This window comes from Amblyraja radiata, chromosome 37, assembly GCF_010909765.2.
Source record: "Amblyraja radiata isolate CabotCenter1 chromosome 37, sAmbRad1.1.pri, whole genome shotgun sequence".
Taxonomy (NCBI): Eukaryota; Metazoa; Chordata; class Chondrichthyes; order Rajiformes; family Rajidae; genus Amblyraja; species Amblyraja radiata.
This window is the reverse complement of record NC_045992.1, coordinates 3,622,416-3,646,389: the sequence shown is the minus strand read 5'-3', so window position 1 is coordinate 3,646,389 and position 23,974 is coordinate 3,622,416. Positions and strand designations below refer to the sequence as shown.

Genomic DNA, 23,974 nt, shown 5'->3' with positions numbered 1-23,974 from the left:
CATTGCAGATTACTGTCACAACCAACATCAGAAATGTGCACACATTAATATAGAATTACCAAATACATTTTATACCTTCTGGCACCCCGCCAATATATGCATAAATAAACTAGTCCCTCGTGGCTTCTCTGTTCGATGTGAAACAAACAACTCCCAAGACTAGCAGAGCATTTAATTCCAACCCAATCGGAGAATACTAAACCGAAGCAGCAATGTGTCTCAGCTGCTGCTCCTCTACACCAGAGACCTGGGTTTGATCCCGACCTCGGCTGCTGCCTGTGTGGGATCTGCATGTTCCCCGTGACTGTGTGGGTTTCCTGTGGTTGCTCCGGTTTCCTCCCGCATCCCAAGAACACGCAGGCTTGTTAATTGGACCCGAGTGTGTAGGGGAGTGGATGCCAAAGAGGTAGTTTCTAACTCCATCAGTGCAACAATGCCCGACTGAGTGAGAATTTTCTTCAACTCACTTTTAATCTGTTAACGGTGTGTTCCTTAGTTGCTGCTCCCAAGGGACATGGGGGGGGATCAGGTTAATGCCAGACATTCAGCGAACAGAATGTTACTGCTTTGACCCACTAGTGTTATCCATAGTGCATGAAGGAGTTGTACATTTCCATGTACATTTTGACAAACACTTCCTTGACAGCTGCTTTTAACCCAGTGCTTCAACCTTGAGAAATCTCAGCAATTATTAGCTAATCAACCCAAAGGGCAGATTAATCTAATTGTCTTTGAGGAGATTCTAATTGACAATTAAGTCTTGCTGTCTCCAGAGGAACTGCTGGTACAACAGCTGCATTTCCATCACTGGTTCGTTGCCTATTACAAACAATGATCTGATTCTCATTAAGTGACCCCACTGAAAATCCACTGAATATCAAAGCATGTTTCAATCTGATTACAAGGCTTGATCAGTAAAGGATCATCAGTGTTACTCCGTCAGACACATGGTGTGACGATTTGTTTCATTGCAGTGATTTTCGTCATCTGATTCACAGGCAGCGTCAGTGATCTGACGTGATCCCACGACTTCAATAACAAGTAGTGAGGATAATGACCAAACTGACTGTGATGAGAGAAGAAATTCACCCTCATCTCTTTTAAATCTTTCCTCTCTCATCTTAAATCTACTCGCCCTGGTTCTGGACTCCTCTTCCCTGCGAAAAATAAGACTCTGAACCATTTACCTTCTCTATAACTCTGACAATTTTCTACACCGCCACAATTCCACCCTTCAGCCTCCTGTGTGCCAGGGTAAAAAGTCCCAGCCTCTCACAATAAGTTAACCCCTTGAGTCCTGGAGACTCTTGATATTTTGTCTGTATAAATTATCATCATGTTTCCCCCCCCCATTCAGACCCAGTTGGATTATTATCTACAATGACCAAGCTCGTTAACTTTCCAGTCAGTTTCAAACAGTATGATTTCAAGGTTACTAAGGTGCAAGTTGGTGGACTGCTTATTTGCAACAGGTACTTACCATTGCCACTTGTACTTCAACTATCGTAGCTTTGCTGTCAGCTACCATATTCTTCCTCAAGGGGATGGAACCAAATGCTTCCAAAGTACTGACCATCTTCCATCTCCACTCTCGGGAATCGACGCGAAAGATCGACAATTCCTTTCGCCCCCACAGATGCTGCTCAACCCATTGAGTTCACACAAATCAGTTTGAAGAAGGGTCTCTGCCCTTCGCTCCATAGAAACATAGAAAATAGGTGCAGGAGGAGGCCATTCGGCCCTTCGAGCCAGCACCACCATTCATTGTGATCATCCCCAATCAATAACCCGTGCCTGCCTTCTTCCCATATCCCTTGATTCAACCAGCCCCTAGAGCTCTATCTAACTCTCTCTTAAATCCATGAAATCCATAGACGCTGCCTCGCCCACTGAGTTTCTCCAGCATTTTTGTCTACCTTCGATTTTCCAGCATCTGCAGTTCCTTCTTAAACAGTGTTCATACAGCAGCTTGTTTGTTGCTTTTGAAGTACTTCAGTCCAATACAGGGAAAGAAAACCTGTCAATCAGGATTTCCAGCAGCTTGCTTCTTTTCCTAGATTGCTGAACGAACAACTACTCCCTTTCCCACTGACTACATAACGAGGAACATGAACACCTGTTAACAAACCTTGCCCCAATCAGAGGTCAATGGGCAGAATTAAGTAGTTCCAAAGTAGTACCCATCAATTAACCCAAATAATTAATGATTTGCATGTCACAGTTAGACAGAAAACAGGAAGAAAATTAGCTCTAGAAAGGGGGCAGAATCTCCATTCAGATTTTGTTGGTTGAGAGCAAAATTAAAGATTTAACTTTAATGATGCCATTTGATTTGATAAAGATTCATACTCAGTGTAATACTAGAGGGGCCAGGTTGCTTATGATAATTTACACGCAAATTGGTACAGAGGTTAGAGTTGGAATGCTGGTGTTGGCCATGCATTGCTTCATTGTTGGGTTTGTGGAAAAGGCATCTTGTTTTCTGGACCTGCCACGGAAGTAAATTGCATGGTGTGACGTTGTATTTGCTCAGTAAGTATAAACAAAGCAGAGTTACATCTTCTCACTTCAAGAATAAATATTCTCAGCAATTTTATTCGTTTTAATTGCTGCCAACCCACATCTCAGGCACTTCTTCTTCTTATTGAGTCCACACACAAGATTAGAAGTTGTCCCGTCAGAGCTGAAGACATTTCTCGGCATCTGCATACAATGTCGCTTCTTGTGTGCGGTGGTGGAAACAGGGCCGTGACGTGAACGCTCTTTCCTTGACCCCATAGCAGGCACTGAAAGCCAATGATTGAGCGTGTGAAGACTCAGTTCCTCTGATGAAAATTAAATTGTTGACCTGCCTCCTCGGTCATCAAACATTGTTCTAAGTCTACCCTTCTTCTTCAGGGATAAAGTTTCACAAGTATTAATGCTAGCTAACTTTCCATTGCATGGAATTATTTAGCTTGATTTCTTACCCTTTCCTCAAGTTCTGTTTAGTTTAGAGATATAGCACGGAGAAAGGCCCTTTGGCCCACCGAGTCCGCACCGACCAGCGATCCCCCGCACATTAACACTATCCTACACACACTAGGGACCATTTACACATACACCAAGCCAATTAACCTACATACCTGTACGTCATTTGAGTATGGGAGGAAACCGAAGATCTTGGAGAAAACCCACATGGTCACGGGGAGTATGCACATACTCCACATAGACATGTGTGGAGCCTGAAGAACGATTTTGGCCTGAAACGCTGCCTATTTCCTTCACTCCATAGATGCTGCTGCACCCGCTGAGTTTCTCCAGCACTTTTGTCTACCTCCACACAGACATAGTCTTTACTATAATACTTTTTTTCTTAGAGTCAGGGAAACAGGCCCTTTGGCCCAACATGTCCATGTTGATGAAGATGCCCCATCTAAGCAAGTCCCTTTTGCCTGCTTTTGGCCCATATCGAGCCCAACCTCTCCTATCCACGTACCTATCGAAATGTATTTTTAATATTATTGTACCTGCCTGAACTACTTAATTTGACAGCTCGTTCCATAAACCCACCATCCTGTGTGCGGAAACGTTGCCACTCGGGTTCCTATGACATTTTTTCTTCTCTCACTTTAAGCCTTGTTTAGAATAAAATTATACTGAAGGAAACCTGGGAACAGCTTTTTTGGATCAGGTGTTAATTGTAATTTCATTGTCCCAGTTTCAAATAAGACCAGAACAGTGCCAGAAGTGTGAAAATCTGTGACCTCTATGGAGCCTATATTCCATCACATAAAATTAATGTTCCATTTTTGGACTCAGACATATTCCCATGCATGAATATTTTGTATTTTTCCCAAGCATATTAACCTAGCTTGAAAGAACTGCGTCAATAATAATTAGCAGAATAACTAAAGCTACAAGACACATAGCTTAATGCATAATGCAAGTCAAGTGAGGGGGGGGGGGGGGGGGGGGGGGGGGAATGGGGAGTGCAGGGGAGAGATAAGTTTTTTTGCCTTCCATCACAGCGAGGAGGAGATGCGCTGTGATGGATGTCTGTGTAAATTGTGTTGTGTCTTGGGTCTTTTTTTCTTGTGTGTATGACTGCAGAAACAACACTTCATTTGAGCCTCTATGAGGTTCAAGTGACAAATAAATTGTATTGTGTATTGTGTGTTTTATTGTGAAATGTCCCGAAACAGAACAAAGAAATTCTTACTTGCAGCAGCACAACAGCCATGTAAATATAATATTCCATTGACACCATAATACACAACAAAATCAAAATATATAAACAATATAGTCTCTATCAAAGAGGGTTTATTATATTGATTCAATGGTTCCATGGTCTTTTATTGACACATGTACCGGGGTACAGTGAAATTTGATTTACCATACAGTATTACCCAAAAAGCAACAAGATACAAAACTATATAAAGATTAAACATAAACAGCCGCACAGCCGCATGTGAGAATCCCCAGGGCACACAGCATAAGCAGAGACCTACAGCCATCAGTCCAATGTCAGGGCCACACACACGCTCCTTCACCGTGATGTGACCAGAGTTGTACCGACCGCTGTCACTCTCTCTGCAGTCCCTGTCCACCCGAACGGTCAGAAAGACTCCGGGATGTTCTCATGGCGCGATGTCCTCGCAAACACCGAGATCACTGCACCCACGACACTCCCTCCGAGTCCCCCACCAGCGCAGGTAGCACGTCCCCCACTGTGATGGAAGGCAAATAACTTTTAACTTCTTCCTCCTTTTCTCCCGCGGTTGGGGCAAGCGAAACATCCGCAGTTGGCGATCAAACCCCCGCAGTTGGCGATCGAAGCCCCCGCAATGGGGCGATCGAGGCTCCTGCGATTGGGGCGGTCGAGGCACCTGCGGTTGGAGCTCCCAAAGTCAATCCCTAACAAAGGGACCGCCAGCTCCATGATGTTAAGGCCCCAGTGCAGACGGAGATACGATCGGTAAAACGCACTGGTGGGCCTCAGGCAATGTCCAGTTTTAATTTCACTTAACACTTTTCAACAGAGTCCAACTACACACCAATTATTCGTGTCACTTCAATGGCAGCCTCGGTTTCCTACAATTACTTGCGTTAAATTATTCTCAGTTTGCGAGCATCAGTCTCTCAACATAAAAACGATGATCATGGATATATCTGGGTAAACCTGGGTTCTTGAAATGCAGAATCCTTCGCTCTGTTGGTTGAAATGGAATAGGAAAGTGATTATGTAATTCACAGTTTAAACTACCCCATGCAATATTATTTCCTATAGCTATGGAGAACATGTCCAGTGAACACCATTATTCCTATATATTTATATTTCTACTATTTGGCGATATAGTTTTAGTTATGTTAACTATAATGTATTGCGGCACAACACGGCACACCAGAGACCCGGGTTCGATCCTGACTGGGTGCTGTTTGTGTGGTGTTTGCACGTTTTCCCTGTGACTGTGTGTTTCCTCCGGGTGCTCCTGTCTCCTCCCATATCCCAGAGACGTGCGGCTTTGTAGGTCAATTGGTCTCTGTAAAATAGAAATTGCCTCTAATGTGGAGAGAGTGGATCAAAACGTGGGATATCATAGAATTAGTGCGATCGGGTGATAAATGGTTGTCGAGGAACCAGCTGGCCAAAGAGCCTGTTTCCATTCTGTAATTCTATACTCTACTAAATATATAATTCAGCATTTTTACATTTTTCTTCACACTAAACTTTATTTTAGTCGGGCTGGGCATATCAACAGCTTCAATTAACAGGATGACCTAATTAGCAGTTATTTTCCTTTTAGCTTAATTTCTCCATGGTATTATTTAGATCTTTTTGGCATTTATAGCTTTTAACTAAAAGCAGTTCTATTAAATAGCACTAAGTAGGTTAACCCACTTTTACTGGTCCCTTTGTCCATGGCTTTTAGGGTTCAGTAATGATCCTGTACACCATGAAAATAGGCCCTTCGGTCCATCTTATCCCTGCTGTCAGTTTGGCACACTAGGCAAGTCCCATTTGCCTGTATTTAGCTATTTGCACCCTTCTTATTCATATGTCTGTAGATCAGTCTGAAGAAGGGTTTTGGGACGAAACGTTGCCTATTTCCTTCGCTCCATAGATGCTGCCGCACCCGCTTAGTTTCCCCAGCAATTTTGTCTACCTTATCCATATATCCATTGGGTCAGTTGTGAAGTAGCAGTTCAGTTATTTATAATTGATTTGGAGAATTGGTTATGAAGGTTTGTACTTATTGTAAACACAGGTAGAGTCAGAAGCGAACAGGGTCACACTGTAAATTGAAACTAACAATGTTGATATGGTCAAACCAGCCAGTGGAATCTCATCTGTCTGGTTCCACAAATGATCAGTTCTCAACATTGATTCAATCTTTAAATCAATCTTTAATGCAATCCAATTAAAAAATGTGTCTTCCCCAAAGGTTTCCCAATGAAAATGTTTGTCTGAATTAAACAGACTAAAGAAAACTATATTTATCGATTGCACTAAATAATACAAAACTATTGATATCCAAGACATTGGTAAGATTCTCCTTTGTTTGTTAGCGTTGTGGTTCCCAAACCTTTTCACCCCTCTGCCCCCTTGGCTCCAGAAACCATCCCTGGCGCCCCCTCCAACCCTACCCAACGCATATTCAGAATAGCAGTTTGAACAACCCACGAAAGAAGATAACAACGCAATAACAATCAAAGCAGTAAAAATTAATTGCACATTTATTCAAAATCTAATTACAACTTTTCAGTTTAACGAAATCGATGAACTTGATCCAGTGATACCAACTTTTCAAAGTCTGATCGTCATTTAGCTAGAGTCCTGTCACCACATTTCGTAACTGCTCCAGTGTTCAGTAATTTCTCAATATGATGGATGAGCTTAATGAAGTGTTACCAGTTTTCCAACCTTGAGATGTTCCAAGAAATACTATTTAGCAAAACAGTGTGCACTTTTAGAAAGAAGGTTACATGGCATACCGACCCCTCTTGCCAACCTCCGTTGTCCCAATGCTATCCTCTTGCCTCTTAGCACCCCCTCTGGGTTATCCCACAGGCCTTAGGGGGCAGTGCCACCCACTTTGGAAACCACTGGTGGGGAATGATACTATTACCAGTTTGAACACTGGTACCTCGGTCGAATGATTAAGTAGTGTTCACCTAAAATGATAGGGTCTTATATAATGGCTGCACCATCTCAAATGATAAAATAATGTGCTATTAATGGGTTATGAAATATTGAATATATTTACATTATAATTCAGCTCACATATTCAATTCCCAATGCTGTTACTGCAAAAGTATTTCATTTAATCATATTCACATTTCTGCCTACTCTTTTTTGGGAAGCAGTTAATACATGGGTATAAATCATGCATCGGTATTGATGAAAGGCAGGGTGTACACATACATTTTGTGGTTCTGAAGTCCTGGCTAGATTATTTTTATTTCTACTTCTTTTCACTTTTTGGACAAAAAGCAAATATTAATATTATATACATTCACAGAGTAAAAAAAAGTGTGCACTATTGTTCCTGGCAGAGGCAACCCATAGGAATTATGTTCGTTAGCGATAGCAGCAGAATTAGGCCATTTGGCTCATCAAGTCTACTCTGCCGTTCAATCATGGCTGATCTATCTCTCCCTCCGAACCAAATTCTCCTGCCTAGAAAATAGACAATGGGTGCAGGAGAAGGCCATTCGGCCCTTCGAGCCAGCACCGCCAATCAATGTGATCATGGCTGATCATCCCCAATCAGTACCCCATTCCTGCCTTCTCCCCATATCTGCTATTTTTAAGAGCCCTATCTAGCTCTCTCTTGAAAGCATCCAGAGAACCTGCCCCAACCACCCTCTGAGGCTGAGAATTCCAGACTCACAACTCTCTGTGTGAGAAAAAGTGTTTCCTCATCTCCGTTCTAAATGGCTTACTCCTTATTCTTAAACTGTGGCCCCTGGTTCTGGACTCCAACATCGGGAACATGTTTCCTGCCTCTAGCGTGTCCAAGCCGTTAACAATCTTATGTTTCAATTACATCCCGTCTCATCCTTCTAAACTCCAGAGTGTACAAGCCCAGATGCTCCATTCTCTCAGCATATGAGAGAATCATATCTCGACATCCGAGAATTAACCTACTTCCAATAATCCGAGACACCTGTACTAATCAAGCATCTATCTATGGCTTAAAAATATCCCTTGATCTGGCCTCCACAGCCTTCTATGGCAATGAATTCCAGATTCACCACCCTCTGACTAAAGAAATTCCTCCTCATCTCTATTCTAAAGGAACGCCCTATTATTCTGAGGCTATGGCCACTGGTCCTAGACTCTCCCACTAATTAATCCAGTTCAGAACATTCCCAGTCATTGAAGTCAAGAGGCCAACAGACAAAAATACAGGCTTACTTTGTTATTACGGACCTCTTTACAATGGATTTTGGTTATAGTGGATGGTGTGCTCCACAGTAATCAAACACCACTGTCCCTATAAGAACACAGGTTGCCAGTTACACCCCGAGAGGCCATAGACATCGACATTCAGTCGACACTTATGCAATGACACTCTGTTAAACAATGTAACAAATAGCCTTCAGTATTTTTAGTTTGCAGTAACAGAAATACATTTTTAGATGTTTAAAAATAACTTTGTATTTGAATGCAACTTGTTTCATGGAGTGTCACTGCTAGGTAATTTGGGCGAATCCCTTAAGTCGGTTATAGCGGACAATCGGTAGTAATGGAACCTATTCCCCCCATGGGTCATCTGTAACCAGCGTGGAAACAGGGCCTTCGGTCCAACTTGCCTGCACTGGCAAACATGTCCCAGCTACTCTGGTCCCACCTGCCTGCGCTTGGCCCATATCCCTCCAAACCTGTCCTATCCATGTACCCGTCTAACTTTTTCTTAAACATTAAGATAGTCCCTGCCTCAACTACCTCCTATGGCAGTTCGTTCCATACACCCACCACCCTTTGTGTGAAAATGGTACCCCTCAGATTCCTATTAAATCTTTTCCCCTTCACAAACCTATGTCCTCGATTCAACCTATGTCCTCGGTCCTCAAATCAATGTTATATCTGGCTCCACATTAGTTCTGCAACAAATGTGGGATGTTATTATGAATATGTTCTCTTAATAATTATATTATCTATCTTGTTTGTATGTGTACTTTGTCTTGTCAATAAATGTTGAGTGAAAAAAATAAAATTATATTATCGGGTATGAATTACATAGGCCCATTATTAAAGGGACCATGTATTAATCTAAGTTTTGACTGGACATCGGGAGAGATTAAATGGTTGATAGTTAAATTGATCTTCTGCATTGCTACAAGACTCATGAGCATGCAAACAAACTAACCAATTTTCCACAGAAACATCTACAATTTAGCTCGATACCGAAAATAGGCAGAATGTTATGAAAATAAGGAACATTATCAATTTTATAATTACTGTAATAGTTCCAGAATTAAATTTAGTAATATCCTGCTCCATGGAAAGAGAAAATATTGAAAGCACAAATCAGGTCCTTTATTTCCTTACAAAGGCAGATCATTATTTCTAAAGTAGATGGGTAATCAGAATTCAATTCTTTACTTGGAAATTGTAATTTAAATTGTAATTTTGACTATTTGCAATTTGAACTTCTTCCTGAAACATACATTTCTGTACATATTTCTCTCCACAAATGAGTTCTGAAAGTCTAATCTTACTTTCTGTTTTCTGCACACACATTCTTCAATCAATTATGCTTTGCAACTGAAGCTCTACGTAGCATATGGTGCCGATTTGATTGACTCTTGGATGGGGTGAGGTGGAGTCTGAAAACCGATTTGTTTGTAAACTGTCATCAATTTTCAACCCTTGAGGTGAAGATTATTCCTTTTTTTAAATCAAATTGCTCACATCTTTAATAGTAAGATTAAACGAGAACTTACCAGTTTGAAGTTTGATCTGTATTTTATGAGGAGTTACGATGAGGGATTACGTGAAGAAGCCCGCCAGGACGCATGCGTGTCATTCTTCAAAGCAGTGGTGTGAAATCACAGATAACTGTAATGACTAAACATAGTAAGATTAGAGAAGAGGTACCAGTTAAGTATATGATCAGGGTGGGAGCGGAGGGCACGTAATCCCTCATCGTAACTCCTCATAAAATACAGATCAAACTTCAAACTGGTAAGTTCTCGTTTAATCTTACTATTTTACTTCGGAGTCACGTGAGTGACTACATGAAGATTTTAAAGCTCTGTGATTTCATGCCGTGGAACGAGTCCATGCATCACGTCTGCCTTGACTGTGGGAGGAATTGTGTTAACATAATTTGGACATGAATTCGACATTGAAATCATAAAAATGTTTAACACAAGTTTATAACCCCTTTTATGGGTTTAAATTAATTTACAGAACTTAAATTGTTTCTGCAAACGTTCCAGGTTTCATTACTGGTTTATTACAAAATAATTGGAATGTTTCCCCTCCAGACCATCCTGCTGCCTTGAGGATTTGGTCCATTGGTACATCCAACTGTATGCTGCCGTTGTAGCTGCAGCCCTGGTGGAAAAAGATTTTTAAAATTTAGTATCCACCCCAGCCTGGGTTAGCAACTGTTTCAGCCATCTTGAGATGGTCTGGACCGTCACTCTTGGTGTGGTTGCTAGTAGCTGACCAAAAAGTGCCTTTTCATTGCCTTTTAGGATATTAGTTTTCTTCATGTATAACGACAGATGTCTTGTTATACACAGACGGTCATCTGTTAGGTATGACCTAATTGTATTGAGGCCTGCTGATCCCTTTTCTGTTCTGCTTACTATCTCATAAATATGAAACTTAATATTTTCTGTTGAGAAAGTCATGTTGTCCAGTCTGGTGTTTGCAGTGACTGTATCCTTTGTGCCGTGACCAATACCATTAGCATGACTGTTTAATGTCAGTCTGTGTAGGGACAGAACCGTTGCTGGAGACCAATTCCTGAGCATCTTCAGGATTATTCTCACATCCCATATTAGGGAGTATCTGGTTCCCCTCATGGGTTTTGTACCAGTGGGTGAGTCCCAACAGTGTAATGGTCTGTCCCCTGCTATAGGTAAGTCGACAGGGCACTTCTGGCGCAGTTGATGGCACTATAACTGAGCCCCTCATCATAGTGGAGGCCTGCCAGATATTCCAGAACAGATTGGATGTTCATGTCTCTGATTCCGTGTTCGATACCACTGGGAACCATGGTTGTGTGTTGTTCATTAAATTTGCGTGACCTGGTGTTTGCCAATGAATTTAGTCTTCCTGGTAGGTAAGTGGCTGGTATCCAAATATCTCTCTGGATACACCATTGCCGATTTGTATAGCCAGATTGTCACATGACGTCGATTTGTTTCCACCCTGTGGTTAATGTATGCTACCACGTTGGTATGGTATTGGTGGCTCCGCACCCAAGTGTACTGGCATCAGTTTGTAGTACCATGGAAAGGTTACTGACAATGCTTGGATAGGAATAAGGCCAGATGTTGTCTATCCACCATTTTAGTTCCATTTTAGCTTGATTGGTAGTTTCACAGATCTGTCAAAGTGACCTGCATAATTTAGAGTGCTTGTATTTTGCTCTCTGTATGTTTTGGTAATGTAGAGGTCCAAATTGTGTGGCTGGAAAGGCAGCCATCATTATGCCAATTACTTTAGCTACCAATCTGATGGATGGTTTGCTGATGTCAGTGAGGTTATTCTCTATTAAATCTGTAGCCTTTCCCTTAGGCAGATTCACCGACATGTGAACTGAGTCAATGGTGAAACCCCAGGTAGTCCATAGTAGTGGAAGACGTTAGTTTAGATTTAACTGGATGAAAAATGAATCCCAGTTTTCCAAATAACTTTTTTGTGGCTGTTACAGTTTGTTTGGCCAATTCCAAAGTTATGCCCACAATGAGTATGTCATCTAAATATACCATGACCATGTGTATACGTTTCCGTAGAAACGCTTGGGCTGGTTTCAAATTTTTTGTGAACAGCCTGGGCTGATGATAACCCATTTGGCAATACTTTATACTGTCTGAGTTGTCCCATCCAGTTAAATTTTTGAGTAACATCTGTGGTCACCTCGTATAGGCACTGAATGGTAAGCATCTTTTAAATCGGTGCTGGCCATTGAAGTAACCTTAGGGAATTAATTGTTAAGCAGTAACAAAGGTATCAATTTTGTCAGATCTATGATGATGCGATGACCATCATCTTTTTTGTTCTGATAAATATATTGGACACGAATTCTAATGGTTCGTGTTGAGTTTTCTCAATTACACCTTTTATGTGAAGCCGCTTCAGTTCAGCTTGCGCTTTTGATATCCCTTTATCAAAAAGCACGAATATTCGGTTCAGTATATGTTGAACTGGAGGGCTGTACTTGTGTATAAACTCTGTTGTATATCCCTGGATACTGCTTAATCATGCTTCATGCATTCAGAAAAGAGTGTAATCTCCACCCAATCTCCGTGCCCACTGTATATTGTAGGGAACCAGACCCACCTACCTCTATAGTTACCAGTGGCAGGTTTACTTTTCGTAGGTTCTTCGCTGTTGTTGTAGCGCTGGGGTCTGGATTTTCGGTTTGGTTGGCGTTGGAGGTCCCGCATCTTCCGAGAAGGCCGGTCTGGGCCATGGCCTAAAAGACTCATGTTTTTGAGTACCGGTCCTTCGAGCTTTCACCAGTTTTGCTGGTGGGTGCGTGGGGGTGCTAGGTTCCAGTAGGTTCTCTTGTTCCTGCACCCCCTGCACACTTTCTTCTGCGGACCCCTCTTCCAGGTCAGCCCAGAACTGACCCGCAGTGCTTCCCCCTTATGAGGTAGAAGCACTGTGCAGCCCTCAAAGAGGTACTGCTGTGGGTTTATCATAGGGCCCACAGTGACCCGACTCCATGTCCCGGAGTCTGTCACGTTGGAGCAAAGCTCCATACACCGCTTCTTCCCGCTCCAGCGCTCTCGGGCGCTGGCCGCCGGCGGTGATTCAAAGTCGGACTCCTCTGAGTCCACGACCTTGTATTTTTGTGTCTAGCCTTTCCGCCCGGCCGCGTGGATCTGGCCGGTGCGGAGGCGACATCGGGCACAGCTGATCCCACTACGGGTGATCCAAGTGCCGCTGGCTGCTGCTGGCTTCCCGCTGCTCCACGGTCCTCCTTCTCCAGCTTTGTCCTTACTGTCCTTCCGTGGAGTGGATATGGCCGGTGTGGAGGACATCTGGCACAGCTGATTCCATCTAGCCCACCAGCTTTGTCGCAGCCCGTTGTTTCTGCACCTGCAATCAGCATGGAAATACAGAAAAGACCGCAGCTCTTACCTGCAGGTCCAAGTTAAATCATTGCTACGGGTGAGCGTCGTTCCACCCTGTCTGCTGCCGTTATTGACTGGTCAAAAGTCAACGGCCCCATTTGAATGGTCTCCCGCCCGGCCATGGTGTTCTGGCCGGCGCGGGACCAAAGTCGGCACAGCTATTCCCATTACGGGAGATAAACGTGCCTTAAGCTGCTGCCGGCTGCCTGCGACTCCGCTGTCTGCCCCAGCCTCTTGCAGCAGCTTTTCTCCTTTTGTCCCCTGATTTTAAAAAGGGGGACAGAACATAAATACAACCCACTGTCTTTGTGGGTTGTTGGTTCCGATTTCCTCCACCCGTTTGGGGTGAAGTTTGGCACTCGCTCCCGTTATGGGAGATAGTGATGCCGACGTCCGTTGCTGGCTGCCTGCTGCTGTTCAGCGGCAGCTCGGCAGCCTTTCTTCAATCAAGAAAAAAGGTAAGGAAAATTCTCTTACCTGTTGTTGCTGGTTGTCAACCTGCCGTTCGGGAGGAACGTCCTTCCTCCCGCTGTGATTTCCGCAGCCCCACGGACCCATGTAGCATAGGTCCTTGGGGCTGTTGTCCGAGTTTGTCGGACTGACGGCTCCGGAGTACTCCCTTGTCGGTTTCCAGGAGCTAAAGTCGCACGAACTCCCGATAAGGGAGACTGTCGTGCCACCGGCCGTTGCTGGCTGCCTGCTGCTTGCAGACTCCTCCCCCGCCAGCTTTCAACAGCCTTCTGTAGAAAAAAGGTAAGTAAGAAAACGACGTTCCCTTACCTACTGTTGCAGGTTCAAAAATCCTGCCATTTGGGAGGAACGTCCTTCCTCCCGACAATAACGAGTTGCAATGCGTGTAGCGCAATGACACGCATGCGTCCTGGCGGGCTTCTTCACGTAGTCACTCACGTGACTCCGAAGTAAAATTCCATAGATTAAGCCGTGATGCAAATATTCCTTTGGAAAATTATGTATCAGCCTCTTCTCTTTTGAGCACTAAATGTGTTGTCTTCTGATGGTAATGTGCATTCTTCTGTACGTACTTTTCCAGTTAGCTAAAGCTAATTACTGTGCATTAATTGCAGATACACAAAAACGTAGATGTCACAAATTCTTTTTTGAACACCATCTTGGCTAACTCTTTATTCATCTGTGCCTCTAAGACATATTTTGCAGCTTTGTGAAGCAATGTTTTGCATTTAAACAAGTCCACAAGCCTAATTTTGCACAAGAAAATGAAATATATAGCACTTGAAATGTTCTCTTGTCTTCGTTCACCAATGTCCATCTGCCCAATTTTCTTCAATTTTTCTTTCTCACTATTTTTGTAAGAACAGTGGGTACTTGCTATCCCGAAGAGCATAGATTTGTAACACCTCAGGAAGATCAACACTAAGTTATAATTGGAAGTTTTGCTTTCAATTCTCAGAGGGAACATGCAGCTACTTGAAGGTCAAATTAATCCAAAGTTGCACTTGTTCCATCTTGCCTGTGATCTATGCAATTTAGAAATAAGAAAATAGAAGAGCAGTTTAACAGCAAGAAACAAGCTTCAGTTAATCAAGACTTGAACAAACTGAGAAGGAACTCACAAGTTTGAATGAATACAGCTAGGAATATTATTATTTACTCGCTTCAAAAGTCTACATTAAAAAGTTTTTAAAAAATGGTTAAACTTTAGCACTTTATGAAGATTGCCTCCCTACTTTTATTTTTTCTATTCACTGTATTCATACTTATGTCCATCACCTCTCCCCCCCCCCCCCCCCCCCCCCCCCCTTCTCCCTTCTCCTGCACATTCCTTTTTTCTGTCTTCTGCTCTGATCATCTATTGGAAAGAAATGACTGGGAGCTTACATGTGATCACCAGTCCAGCTTACTATCGACTGATCATGGATACATTTAAATAATGCATCAATGTTGTTGTATACCCAATGTTAAATATTTCTTCTTCATGTTCAGATAGTTTTGACTGGACATTTTCAGTGAGGATATTTTAATCAAAAATGGATGTTTAGTAAATATGGGTAATTTCTATTAAAAAATGGAAGAAAATAATTTTCATTATAAAAAAACTTCTGTGTATGCAAGTTAATTGATAATCAACGCATTGATGACTATTAAATCACACTCTACATACCTGCAACATTTTAGAACATAGAACAGTGCAGCATAAGAAGCGGCTCTTTGGCCCACAAAGTGTGTGTGTGCCAATCATGATGCCAATCATGATGCCTAGATCAACTCTTATCTACCCACATTCCTCCATTCCATGCATATCCATTTACCTACCCAAGTTCAAGTGAGTTTATTGTCATGTGTCCCTGATAGGACAATGAAATTCTTGCTTTGCTTCAGCACACAGAACATAGTAGGCATTTACTACAAAACAGATCAGTGTGTCCATATACCATAATTTAAATATATACACACAGGAATAAATAAACTGATAAAGTGCAAATAACAGATAATGGGTTATTAATAATCAGAGTTTTGTCCGAGCCAGATTTAATAGCCTGATGGCTGTGGGGAAGTAGCTATTCCTGAACCTGGTTGTTGCAGTCTTCAGGCTCCTGTACATTCTACCTGAAGGTAGCAGGGAGATGAGTGTGTGGCCAGGATGGTGTGGGTCTTTGATGATACTACCAGTCTTTTTGAGGCAGTGACTGCGATAAATCCCCTCGAAAGTCTTATCTCTGCCTCAACCCCTACCCCTGTCAGCATGCTGCAAGCACTCACCAACCTCTGGGTGAAAAAAAACTTGCCTCACACATCTCCTTTAAACGTTTCCCCTCTCACCTTAAAGCTATGTCCACTGGTAATTAATGTTGTCATCCTGGTCCATTTCATCCATTCTGATCCATACCATCCACAAGTTATGGGACACACACACACACACACCTAAATCAAGATAACGGTGTTCCTGTTGTTCCTTGGGTAAAATTCATCATTAGCTTTTACAAGTCCGTGTTATGCTTCAAACATTTCACTTTGTTATCTATTGGGTACATGAAAAGACACACAACGAATATCAGAAATTAACCTTTATTCTTGTACTAATCAATTGCTTTACATTTGATACAAAGTAATCTTTTAGCGCAGAATAAAAATATCAGTACCTGTTCACCTTGTACCATCTATATCACACTCTGACTGTGCCCTGCAATAACTTACATTGGCAGTAGATGCATGGGGATCGAGTCACTGTATCAGTGAGTTTGGACACGTACACGGAGCCAAAATTCAAATCCGAACCAAATGCGACAAAATGCTTTACTCGTGAAAGGGAGGCTTCTTCACTGCCAGAACAAGTTATTACAGAAAATAATAAATAAGTTGTTCTACCTCTCCTGCAGGATGTGAATCAAGTGAACAACTTGCCAAAATTATATTTGATGCCTTAATATCTTTGTAACCTTTTAAATCCAATTGGTAAAATGCAATACAGTGTACTTTGCTTTTTGACACAGTATGCAAGAAAACGTCCCTTTTCATTATAGTATGCAAATGTAAGCAGTTTATGCGTTTTGAGGAATGTCTGAAAGGCCATTATGCGCCAGAGAATTATTGAAATATGAGGAACAGTCTTGTGTTTCTTTAATGATTCATTTGCATTGAAGACAGTAGGTACAGCAGTGAACTACCTAAAAACATGAGACAAACTGGAGGACCAAGAGCAATCCTGTGTTAGGCACACATGGATTCACAAGTGCAACATGAAAACAGAGGAAACAAATGCTGACAATTTGGCACAATATATGACAAAAAAACATCCATAAGCATTGCAGATTCAACGACTGCTTTCCAGACAGTGGCAACACTACAATTATTTACTGTGCCTTATAACTACATTTACTTAGACGAATCATCCAAGGGAAATATTTTCTTCAAGTTAAATAAATCTATTTGACTGCTACACACACAGATTTTTTTCTTTTAAAAAAAAAAAGCTCAACATAACTTGCAAAATTGCACCGATGAGTTTCTTCAATATTTACAGCTTTTAGAAAGTGTCGTATCAGCATGCTAGGCCTAGCCAAAAGTTCATTACTCCATTGCTACACAATATTAGGCCCAACAATTAAGGTATTAGTTTATACAATATGATCAGATACATTATGCTGTTTACATATCAAGATCCATGCAGAAAAATATATTTGACAGACAATAAAAACAGAAGCAAATGCAGTGGTAGACAAAAATACTGGAGAAACTCTTCAGAAGGGTTTCGGCCCGAAACGTTGCCTATTTCCTTCGCTCCATAGATGCTGCTGCACCCGCTGAGTTTCTCCAGCATTTTTGTCTACCTTCGATTTTCCAGCATCTGCAGTTCCTTCTTAAACAGCAAATGCAGTGGTCTGCCCTTCAAGAGAGTGCACACAAATTTCATAACTCACTCCAAACAGTACCAGTCACTATACCATTCCCCAACTACAAGAACACACTGTACCAATTCTATAAAGTTTAACCTGTTTGTAGAACCTCAGGGCTAATTACATGTAACCAGGTAAACCTGCCCATTCACATGCACAAACCTCATTCAAAAGAGCCGGCTTATCCAAAGTATGGAGAGTAAGACAACAAAAATAAAAACATTCAAGTAAATATTTAAAACAAATAATCAGGAAACATTACTTGTAAACGTGTCTTTCTAAGTTTTAGTTGCAACATCACTTTTCCAACTTTTATTAGTGTGCTGGGTCAAGAAGGCAGAATAAAATATATATTTTAAAATCAGTCCTGTAAAAATCCAATTTGAAGGGTTTTTCGTTGTATTGCAGTACAGTAGATGTCAGGACTACTTAACAGCATTTGCCCAACATTCCCATGCTGAAAACCTTTCCTGCACCTCATTACGCCTTTCAACATGCTGTCTCTTCTGTGTAATCCGCAATCTTCAGGACAGTTGTAATCCAAGCTCAACAAAGCAATCGTCTACACCAACACGAGTGTGAGCTGCCAAACTGAGGCCCTAGAGAGTTCCAGCTGGAATCCAAAGGACTTTGTTCTGTTCTTGATCAACAATCGTCATGATTTGAGTGCAAATGTAGGGCAGGGTACCTCCTTGGACGATGCCTGCAAAAAGAGAAAACACATTGACAGGTAAAGAGAAAAGTTTAAAAGTGTAGGATTTTCTTTAATTAATTTGTAAATTAAATGTGCAAACTAGGGAATTTCTGGAAGCATACCCAAAATCTATCTTTTATTGCTGCTAGTCTTATAATCCTGTCTATGAAACATAATTTCCTCAATAAAGACTTGCACAGAGTATATACAAAATACAGCATAGGAACATGCCCTATGCTGAACATGATAAACTTAACTTATAGTTAAAGCTTTGTTCCTATATCGAGAATATATGTGAAGGGTGTGCTACAATAGAAAATAAACAATACAATAAACAACAATACTGAGTTTGATGTAGTCTAGATTTTGAAACCAAAATAATTAGTTTTCTTTTCTTAACTCTCAATTTTTTTCCTATGTTTGCTCTGTTTGCAGGCTCTGGGTACCAGAAAACCAGTTTACCTCTCCCAGAGAGGCAGATGAATTCAACAAGGCTAAAGGGGGTGGCCTGATATTGTGTTCATCCAAATTAGTTCATAGAGCCGTACGTACTGTTGTTCTGCACGGAAACAGGCCCTTCAGCCCAACTTGCCCATGCCGACTAAGATGTTCCATCTACTCTAGCCCATCTGTCCACGATTGGCCCTTATCCCCGCTAAGCCTTTCCTATTCATGTACCTGTCCAAATGTGTTTCTAAATATTGTTACATTACTTGCCTCAACTGCTTCCTCCGGCAGCTGATTCCATATACCTACCACCCAGTGATCACATTTGTTTATTTTTAAAACCAATTGTATATTCTTGATGAAATACATGGGTCCAAAACTGGCTACAGTCCAAACTCTGACAAGCCGTGTTGCCCAGCTAAATGTACAGGTGAATAATTTTCTGTTGGTGTAGCCCATGATAATATAAAATGGTGCCAAGATGGATAAACTATCCATTCATCTATAATTACATATAAACCATGTAGTTTACACCCCCAGCGGTATGAACATTGACTTCACCAATTTCAGGTAGTCCCTGCTTTCTCCTTCTTTCCCCTCCCCTTCCCAGCTCACCCTTAGCCCACTGTCTCTGCCTCTTCCTTTCTTCTTCCTGCTCCCCACCCTCACATCAGTCTGAAGAAGGGTTCCGACCCGAAACGTCGCCTATTTCTTTCGCTGCATAGATGCTGCCTCACCCGCTGAGTTTCTCCAGCATTTTTGTCTACATATAATCAATGGATATTTTTAAGGCAGAGATAGATAGATTCTTGATTAGTATGAATGTCAGGGGTTATGGGGAGAAGGCAGGAGAATGGGGTTAGGAGGGAGAAAGATCAGCTACGATTGAATGGCATAGACTTGATGGGCTGAATGGCCTCACTCTACTCCTATGACATGACCTTATGACCCTCTACTGTATATTCTGCATTAGTCTTTCTCCCAGAAGTAAAAAGACAAAGGAGGACAAAAGTATCCAAACGTATAGAATATGTATTTCCCATAATAATCTTGGAAGCCTTGTACATAGTCAATTTAGTTAAAGGATTTTCTATTGCTGCAGGGCCTTCCCAATATTGAATCATCAATGTTTGCATTACTTACAGCTTATTTACACACCTTTCTCACAAGGTATTTTCCTCCATACAAAAGATATATGTGAATTCAAATTGAAGTATAAACACATTAGTTACATAGCATAGAATTGTTCTGTTATGTCCTACTAAAAGGATCTGCCTCACTTAAACTAAAAGGATATAAAGGGATAAGCTAAAACGATAAAGTATCATTCATTCAAAAGGGAAAACCTAGGGAACTAGCATTTGGTATCCAACAACATGTGCTTTATTACTTGGGGTAAATATTGAATTCTCTCCCTCCCCCTGGAATTCTGACGTTTCAGATAGGAAATTACTTTTTGTTACAGATGGATAACACGGTGTAAACTTAAAATTACATAAAGCAGCCTCTCTTCCTGCATTTGTCCCTCTTGTCACAGCTATCTTTGTGAACCATTCCCACACTCTGATTTCATTCATTCATTTCTGGCTTAAACTCTGGGTTATGAACAGTTCTCAGGAACAGAACCCTGTCACAACATGGGGACATCCCTCGACTGTAACCTTTGACAACTTTCCTCTTTTATTGCTCAAACTAGTGTAAGCCATAATCAAACAACCAGTTTACAAAACACCCAGTTAGTTACAAAGGGTGTCTGATAATCAACATTAATCTCAAAGGCAATCGGAATTTTAGATTTCAAGTTTTTCTTCCGTAGCCATTGACCACAGCTGACAATTCACCACAGAAATGCATTGGGCAGTGCCATCTAGTGTTACTGCATTGTTAGTGGAGAGCAAAACCAAGCAACAGGTCAAACTTAGTGTAGAAACAAAGACCTGCAGATTTTCTGTCCATTTGTGATTTGGGCTTATCTTTGGTCTGTACCAAAGATTGTCACATGGTGCTGGAGTAACTCAGTGGGTCAAGCAGCATCTCCGGAGGAAAAGGATGGGTAGCATTTCGAGTTGGGACCCAAAACAACACCTATCCTTTTCCTTCACAGATGCTGTCTGACCCGCTGAGTTACTCCGGCATTTTGTGTCTTTAACAGGTCAAACTTGCTCCATGATTGCAGTTGGAAGGAGAAACCTTTAATATTGTCGAAAGTTACTCGTAGATTGAAGAGCGGCAATAACAGCATGAATTGCTGTTGAAGATGATTAAATGCAACACTAAACTGGCAGAGTGGGGCATTATCATTTTACAAAGAAAGGTTTTCATGGCTATTTCAGGCTATTTCATGGATTTTATTCTACTTTACCAATAGCAAGCACGCAAGCTCACTATATTGGAATAAATTAATGTCAGAATAACAAAATTCTGAAGATATTGAGATATTGATATTGTACTAAAGTTCAACTATTCTCACAATATATTTATTTATCTGTATTTCAAATGTCAGAACTCTGGAAGAACATTAAAGAGATTTCTACATATCCAAAATGGATTTTGAGTTTAGTAAAACACGATGATAACAACTGATGAATCAAATTTAAGCGGTTTATTATTAAGATACTATAATTTTATGAAGGATTTATAGTTTATCATTATCAGGCCTACATTAACCTACTGAAGAAGGGTCTTGACCCAAAAGTTACCTATTCCTTTTCTCCAGAGATGCTTTCTGATCTGCTGAGTTACTCCAGCTTTTTGTGTCTATCTTCGGTTTAAACCAGCATCTGCAGTTCCTACCAACACATTAACCTACCAACAGTAATATTTGCAGAAAAGCCCCCCCTTTCTCATCTCCCCTACCGTGCCAAATGCAACGTAGAAGAAGGTACAGGAGCCTGAAAACCGTAACTCCAGGTTCAGGAAAAGCTTCTTCCCTTCAGCCATCAGGCTATTAAACACTACAACCTCAAAAAACCTCTGAACCAATGGACTAATATTATTATTACACTATTATTGTTTGTTTTTTGTGTGTACGTATGTGTGCGTGGGTGCATGTGTATGTGTATATATACATGTGTATATGTGTATGTGTGTGTGTGTGTGTGTGTGTGTGTGTGTGTGTGTGTGTGTGTATACCTGTGTGTGTGTACCTGTGAGTGTGTGAGTGTATATATACACACACACACTGAACATTTTTTTCTCTCGTTTATATACTGTTTACAGTGTACTATCTTTACATATTGTTGACTTGTAAAAATCAATAGTGTCACAGCAGACATTTACCTGTGAAAAACTTGCTGTATTCTTGTTCAATCTTTTGAGCAGCCTCAAACTGTTCCTTGGAATGTCTTTTTTGTGTACCTTTGTCTCGCAGAAAGATTGGATCCTTTTGTTCTCTGTGGATAAAATACCGCCGTTATATTTTCATTAAACAATGACAAAGAACTAAGACATGAATGTTTTCTTTAGCCATAGAGTCGGACAGCACAGAAACAGGCCCTTCAGCAGCCAATTTTGTTCATCGACTCCAATCCTATTTGCAACACTAGGACTGTATTCTTCTGTGCCATGCCCATTTCAGTGTTAATCTAAATACCCCTTAAATGTAGCAAATGTATCAGTTTCCTTCACCTCCTCTGACATGCAATTCAGATGTCAACCATGTTCTGTGTGGAAAATCCTACCCTTCCAATTCCTTTTGAAACTCATTCATCTCACCTTAACCCCATACCCTTTTATTCTAGAGGCGCACAGCACACATACTGGGTAAAAGATTATGATATCTACACCTCTCATCATGCTATATATTCTATTAGCTAATCAGCCTTCATTGCTCCAGGGAAAACAAGCCCACAAGGCAACTGTGTGGTGAATATCTTCTGCATTCTCTGCAGCACAACACAGCCGCTCCAGTTTGGCATCAACTAGCACACACAGTGCAATCTAACAGGCATGTTTGTAAGGTTGCAACATGACTTCCCAACTTTTGTATTCTATATCCCAACCTTTGAAGACAAGCATGACAAATGCCTTCTTCACCCTTTTGTTCTGCTTGGCATTTTCAAGCAACTATGGACTTGGACCCTGAGGTCTCTCCTTTCATCAATAGTGTGCTTAATAATAATAAATTTTATTTATGGGCGCCTTTCAAGAGTCTCAAGGACACCGTACAAAATTTTAGCAGGTAGAGGAAAAACATGTAAGGGGAATTAAATAAATAGTAGAGACATGACTAGTACACAAAGTAAAGACAGAATTCAATTCGTAACACAATATGAGGCAATTAATGCACAGATGAAAAGGGAGGGGGACGTGAGGCTAAGGATAGGCAGAGGTGAAGAGATGGGTCTTGAGGCGGGACTGGAAGATGGTGAGGGACACGGAATTGCGGATCAGTTGGGGGAGGGAGTTCCAGAGCCTGGGAGCTGCCCTGGAGAAGGCTCTGTCCCCAAAACTGCGGAGGTTGGACTTGTGGATGGAGAGGAGACCGTCTGATGTGGATCTGAGGGACCGTGCTTCCATTTATTGTCTATGTCCAAACCATATTTGATTTCCCAAAATGTATTAACTCATACTTGTCGGGATAAACTTCCATCTGCAATGTTTTGATTGACTTTCCATCTGGTGACTATCCTGCTGTAGCCTTAGACAACTTTGTCCGTAATCTAAAACACTACCAATATTCATGTAATCCACAAAGTTACCAACTCAGGTCCAAGTCATTAAAGGACGAAAGAACAAGTGCCCCAATACCTATCCCTAGAGTCACTGGTTACAGGTTTACAATTGGAAAAGTGTCCTTCCACCATTACCCTCTGGCTCGTATCACCAAGCCAATTTTGGGTCCCATTAGTTTGATTGTTTTGGATCCCACTTGTAGACATCACTGAAATACAAGAACATTTGTCATCTCCTTTGCAATTTTTTTAAACAATTTCTTTAACAATTAACCTAACTCGTAATTATCTCTTGTCTATTTCTGTGAATAGCCATTTGTGGACCAGCCTATGCGGAGAACGTGTCAAATGCATTACCAGAGTCATTTTAGACAATGTCCAATGCCTTGCCTTCTTGATCGAACCTTTTGATAACCTTTGTCATCCCAGATTCCCTAATCTCTGCATCTTTGCCACTTCACTCTGACTGGAACATGCTC

The 23,974-nt window shown here is 41.4% G+C and overlaps 1 protein-coding gene across 8 annotated transcripts in view; it reads right to left on the bottom strand.

Annotated features, from left to right (window-relative positions):
* Positions 1-16,337: 16,337 nt before the first annotated feature.
* The window catches only part of dlg5 (discs large MAGUK scaffold protein 5), a 105,788-nt gene continuing 98,151 nt past the window's right edge, over positions 16,338-23,974 (bottom strand). For 7 of the 8 annotated variants that reach the window (XM_033012725.1, XM_033012727.1, XM_033012729.1 and 4 more), the window contains 2 exons: positions 22,102-22,214; positions 17,556-18,384 (listed from right to left, as the gene is read on the bottom strand). In XM_033012725.1, coding sequence (XP_032868616.1) covers positions 18,281-18,384; positions 22,102-22,214 — 217 coding nt within the window. In that variant the 3' untranslated portion in view covers positions 17,556-18,280. Of the gene's footprint in view, positions 18,385-22,101; positions 22,215-23,974 lie in introns of all 8 variants that reach the window. The other variant, XM_033012728.1, reaches the window with a different exon arrangement.